The 6042-nt window shown below is 44.5% G+C and overlaps 1 protein-coding gene across 1 annotated transcript; it reads right to left on the bottom strand.

Annotated features, from left to right (window-relative positions):
• Positions 1 to 751: 751 nt before the first annotated feature.
• On the bottom strand, positions 752 to 4572 carry LOC110072143 (heparan sulfate glucosamine 3-O-sulfotransferase 1). The gene has a single exon (XM_020780228.3). The coding sequence runs from the start codon at positions 2648 to 2650 to the stop codon at positions 1664 to 1666; it is 987 nt and encodes a 328-aa protein (XP_020635887.3). The 5' UTR covers positions 2651 to 4572; the 3' UTR covers positions 752 to 1663.
• Positions 4573 to 6042: the final 1470 nt, after the last annotated feature.

The following is a 6042-nucleotide window of genomic DNA, read 5'->3' on the forward strand; positions in this document are numbered from 1 at the left end:
ATTTTCTAAGAAATAAGAATAGAGGAGGAAGAAGGATGTGTGGTCATGTATGAGAATCACAATACACAATTCCAAAGGGTGGACTGAAGAGTCACTCTTTCATCTCGTTAGGATTTCAAAACAAAGAATGCATTTTTGCATTTCCCAATATATTCAGTGCTTCGGTCTATCTGATCAGTTTGCTGCAAATATTTGCTGTGCTTGTATGTTGATACAATGATGTGTTGTTGTTTTTATTAGGCCAGAAAGTTTGGTTTACCCTCCTAAGGAATACATTAGGGAAAGGTTTATCCATGTATATAAACTTGGGTTCAAAATGTAGGATCCGTTCTGTGATGTATCTTCCCCGTATTCCATGATATGTTTTCCTTGCTGCAGATAAGTTTCCACACAAAGGTGGCTATATGATGTAGGTATGATTATAATGGGCTGCTCAGGAGTTTGAGATTCCAAATCTAATCTGTCTTCATACAGTGGACCCTTGACTTACAGATGGCTTGACTTACAGACTTTTTGAGTTACAGACTTCTCTGACCGCAAAATTTAGGTTTGACTTGCAGCCTGAGAATTGACTTACAGACCAGAAAAAAACCAAAATGGAACAAAAACGGCCTGTTACGGGATTAATCGGTTTTCAATGCACTGTAGGTCAATGGAGACTTGATTTACAGACTTTTTGACTTGAGAACTGCCTTCCAATACGGATTAATTTCTCAAGTCAAGACCCCACTGTATAACCTGTATTCAAGGAACACTAGAGGGCAGGCCTGCAGCCAAAATCTTAGTGACTCCTCTTGTACATGTCTGATGCAAGAAAGGCTTGAGACCCAGTTCTGTAATGTTTGAAGAGGTAAGTCCATTAAGCAGGATGTCGTATTTAAATTTTTATTTAAAAGAACTGCAGTATCTTTGGTTAGAATTAAAATCCTTTGATTGAAACAGTGGAGATCTGTTGCCAGTAGTAGTCAGCTAGGCTAGATTAACCAGTAATCTGACTCATTAAGGCAACTTCATTTATTGATAATAGAGGTAGGATATATGGCTGGATTTTGTTTTGTTCCAACAAGCCAGATCTTAGGTAGCACTGGAGAATGCTATTCTCTGGAGAAATGCTGCCCTCTGCTGAACATGGATCAAATCACTCAGGTTTCAGGCATTCAGGATCAAATAGAGGGAGCAGAAGGTTTGGGATTCCGTTCCAGCAAACTGCTTGTGTTCTCTGGAAATATAGGGAGACCGCTATACAGTATGTACAAGGAAGAGAGAGATTTTCATCTGTTGTTTTTGTCGGTCACACAGTTATACACAGGAAGATATGAGTTCTTGACCTTATTTTGGCCCCAATACAGCTCTTCCTGGGTGAATAACTGCTAAGTTGGGCTAACAGTTTTATCAACGTTTTCTTTTCTTTTCTTTACTCTGGTTTCTCTTCAGATCGTATAAATCTTTCGCCTTTAACGTTTTCTTTTCTCAGTAGGCTCCATTGTGAAAGCTATTTCCTGCTGGTTCCTTGTAAAAAACAACAACTGTGTGACACAGTAATACAACTCAGCTTTCAACTTGTTTTAAATAAGACTCAGATTCTCACCACAGTCTTTTTCCTAGATGCCCAAATTGCTATTATCTTACCATTTGAGTACACCAGTAAGCCTCAAAGCAAGTTTCAGCACCAGTTAAACGTCTTCCCTACCATGGCAAAGAAGTTCTCGTTGTGTTCACTGAAGTAAGTGCAGAGTTGTTCCAGCAGTAACTCCTCTACAGCAGGATGAGGTCGCCCTTTGGATTTGTCCAGGCAGTGGTGATACCCTTTTGCCTGTAGGCAATAGAAACCCTTTGTTTGATTGAAATAAAAGTTGTCTGGGCCTAAGTATGGTGCCAGTCCCAAGAAACGCTCTACATGGCGCATTTCTGAGAGTGGCTCCCGGATAAGGCCACCCCCATCGACTACATGAATCTGTGTCATCGGAAAGAACTCTAGCCACCGAGCCAGATGCAGAGCGTAGAGGCTGCGTTGCATGGGCTTGTATCGGGTGTCGAGTTGCTGGCCCCTCCTCAGGATCTGCTCTAGAGGTTGATAGGGTTTGTGCCGTGTCTTGCGGTTGTTCAGAATCTGAGTGTAATCAGACACTAGCCTTTCCACAGGGTCCCGCACAATCAGGAGGAGCTTCATGGATCTGTCCATGGCATGGATCCTTTCTGGTGCCTTGAAAGAAGAGAAATAGCCTGGGGTTTTTTCCACAGTGATTTGAGCAGGGTGTGAAAGTGGCATCTGTTGGCTGTACCATTCCAATCCCTTCTGGTAATTCTCCTCCACATTAAAAAAATGTACCTCCGAATTAGCAGCTGCCACCTGAGGATGCAAGCTTAGCATCTCCAGCAGGGCCCGTGTGCCCCCCTTCCGCACACCTATGATGATGCTTCCGGGCAACTGTTGTTTCCAGTTGTCATTTGTGCCCTGAGAATGGTTTCTGTGCCATTGGGCATCCCAGTTTTCAGGGGTCTTTGTTTCCTCTTCTGAATGGATTTTGCATACTTTCAGAAGTACGAGCAGCAAGCAGGTCCTGACCATCTTCGTTTGCTTTAAGATGGGAAGTAGTTGAGTGACCCTATAGTGGTGAAGAAGCGTGTCTTCCTTTGTTAATCCAACCATTCCATACCTGGGCTTTTGAAGTGGAATCACTCTTCTGAATAAGAAGAGATTTATCTGTAGAAAATTGTACTCTTTCAAGGCAACTTCTGCCTCGGAATCGCTTCTGGGCCTCTTCCTGTTTTGGATTCTCCTGCCCAGAAATTCCGCTGTGATTTTTCCAAAACCACTTCAACAAAAGTGATTTGCTTCACCAGGAGCCTAGTTCCAAGTAGTTTCTGTCACCTGAAAAATGAAAAAGCTGGCTCATTAGCCCCTGTATAAAACCACAGTAATAGCAAGAAAGTCCTAGAATTTGAACACACAAGACACCTAAGGTTAAGACAACAGATAAGTTGCGAAACTGAACTGCAAATTTCCAGCCACCCACAAGCCACCTACAGCAGTCTTGGGAACTGGCAGTAGCAGCAGCAGCATCAACGAGGAAGCTTGTTCTGGATTCTCACAGGATGCAAAGCCTGCAAAAATACACCCCTTGACTTGGACAATGTGTCGGTCAGGCTACTTAAATTGTAATTCAGTCTGGAATCCACCCTCTGTTGTGTGACGCTGTCTGTGTTTGAAATATTCAACAAAATATTTGACTATAAGAAATTACAAAAGATGAGCTTACAGCTGGTGGCGACAGATGTGAATCACCAAAAACATCAGGGCTAGACAAGAAACCAGTTTATGTGATTCCAGTGCCTTTTCTTGCATAAGGCCCAAGAAAATGGGCCTGCACGCCTGCTGCTAGATGTGCACATGAGTCATAGTTTAGAGGAATGTGGATGGAATGAGAACTGAGCAAAATATGGCACAGACTGTTCTCAGTAAGCATGCCATGTGCATGTTTATGTTGGGGGCAAACCATTAGCATCTTCCTGCAGCCTGGCAGTAAGTTGAAAGAAGCTATCTCCACTTGTATATTAGCTATAAGGTATCTACGGTATGTATGCATCTTCTTTCTAGGATATTTGGGGGGTGAGACTTAATTGGCTCCCTTTTTCATGGTTGCTAGAGGAACCAATGTTCATTGGCCCAAATCTTTTCCTTTGTGGAGGAAAAAATCAGTTTGCTGGAGGGAATTTTCAGCAGCAAATAATCCTGGGTGGAATTGCTGACCCCTCTTTGCTCCCTCGTGGGTGGTGGTCCGCCTTTGACCACAGCATCCACCAATGCATTTTAGTTTTTAGAACGGTGCGTCCCCCTGCTTTTCTAATAAAGGTGGCCATTAGGAATGGAAAAGCTGCTTAGGCATACCCTTAGCTACTTATTGCACTCGACGTGTCCTGTTCCGGCCTGCGCTTGTCTACAAAACATACAAAAAAGGTCCAGGCTGGATGACACCTCAAAATGCGCTATCTCACCTAAGAAAAGGTTGGACCTGGTGAAAAGTTATGTGGAGTGAGACATGGATACGTTTTCTCCCCAAATTTCCATGCTGTAGCTTGCATCTGTATGTATTCATATTAAATGTTGTTCTTCCTGCAGGGACTTAGAAGCACCTACGTGGTTCTCTCCCTGCCTGTGTTATCCTCTTAACTAGCTTTAAGATAGGATGGGAGAGATAATGGAAGGTGACTGGGTCAGGGATACCCGATGAGCTTCATGGCTGAAGGGGGATTTAAAACTGCATTGCCCCACCAAGCTAATCACAGCACTAAACGTGCTAAAAACAACTTAAGTCTTCCTCATGATCAGATCCAGCTCTGAATTCTGCAGAGCCAGAATTGCAAAGCTGGAGTCCTCTTGAGTTGGGCCAGTGATCTTTCTCCTCCCCCCTTCAGAACGCCTTATCTTTCTAAATGAGACTCTGGGGGCTGGAGGCCAGGATGCGTTCGCCTGCCTAAATTCCTCCCCAGGGCTGGCCATGGCGTCACTCCGTGCTGCACGGCTGCTTTCACCTGTTGGATGAACTCTGATGTAAGCCTCCAGAGGCAAGAACCCCCCCTGCCCCCGCTTCAACATGAGACTTCTGGGAACTTTCACGCCACAGCTGCTCACAGGGGCCAAGAGCTCACACTTGAGCAAAGACAAAGGCTGAACTAATCCCTTGTTAATTAAGATCCACAAATTCCCATACCTTTACATAGGGCTGAGTTGCTTCAACCGTCACTTTCACCGGTGCTGGTAGTAAGTCTGCATTATCAGTTGATCAAATAGTTAGGCATCCTTCAGTCTCGAAAGACTATGGTAACGTGTTCTGTATGGAGGATTTGAAATAGCATCTAGTGTGGCTGAGGAGGCCGATTTGAGAGTGACAATCCCTTCCACACTGAAGACAAATTCAATCTGTCACCTGTCCAGCTCCCTGGTTTTGCTGCTTTTGTGACTTCCTCTTTGCCTCAGCCTGCTGGACAAGGGTCTCTTCAAATTGGGAGAGGCTGTGATGCAAGATCAAATAGATGTTAATACTAATTCACCTTTGAACCCTATCAGTTGATTTCTATCTGCCTTGTGATAATTGGATTCCAATATTCTTTATTAATGGATATAACAGCATCTCCTTTACCTGCACTGCTTCTGACACTGAGAAGAAATTGTGTTTGGTCTTTTGTGCTAATTTTGTAGGGCTTTGCAGCCCTCTGATTACACACCCTAAGCTGGATCACTGGTCCATCTGAGGTGGAGAGTCTGTGGCACTCCACATGTCGGTGGACTCCAATTCTAATCACCTTCAGCTACCAAAGATGATGACTGGGGACGAGGTTGTTATGTCAGAAAATGAACAGCTTCCCAAGACTCCTATAGACCTTTATAAACCTGTAGGAAAAAGCATCATCGTGTGAAGATCTGGATCTATCCTCTGGCAAAGATCTGGACTGGGGGTGGAGGGGATTGGAGTCACCAAGCCCACCTAAACGGACCAGCAAGTGGTTTCTCCAACCTTTTGCTAGAGATGCAGGGAACTGCTGGTAGCTCCATTTCAGATAGTAAGCTCAGCCTTGTTCACCTTGCATGATATCCAGTCCCTGCTAATGGCACTTCTCCCTCTGCACCCTCGTCTGTATTTCCTGCAGCCTAGGATGTGGGTCACAACAGCCGTTGGTGCTTGTTTGCTGCCAGTTGTTTTCAAGGTGCCGTGCTGTTTCTCTCTAATGAGCGATCTCTGGTGGGGGATATTTTCCACTTCCTAACACTCGTTAATGATAAAGCATGACACTCCCAGGGTCTCGAGTGTGGGCAGGGAGTTACCAGTATAATTGGGGCTAAAAGACACAGGGATACAAGAGAGGTTTTTGAACCTTCAGGAAAGCAAGAGAGAAGATGGAGAGAGACACAAATAAACCATTTTTGCACGAGGAAGGAGTCTCTGAGTAGGGCTTCAGCAGCACCAGAGGTGGAGGGTCGCCAGGTTTAACAAAGCCAGCCAGTGGGAACAATGGAGGAATCAATGTAAAGGTGGACAGACA

Source organism: Pogona vitticeps, chromosome 8, assembly GCF_051106095.1.
Source record: "Pogona vitticeps strain Pit_001003342236 chromosome 8, PviZW2.1, whole genome shotgun sequence".
Taxonomy (NCBI): Eukaryota; Metazoa; Chordata; class Lepidosauria; order Squamata; family Agamidae; genus Pogona; species Pogona vitticeps.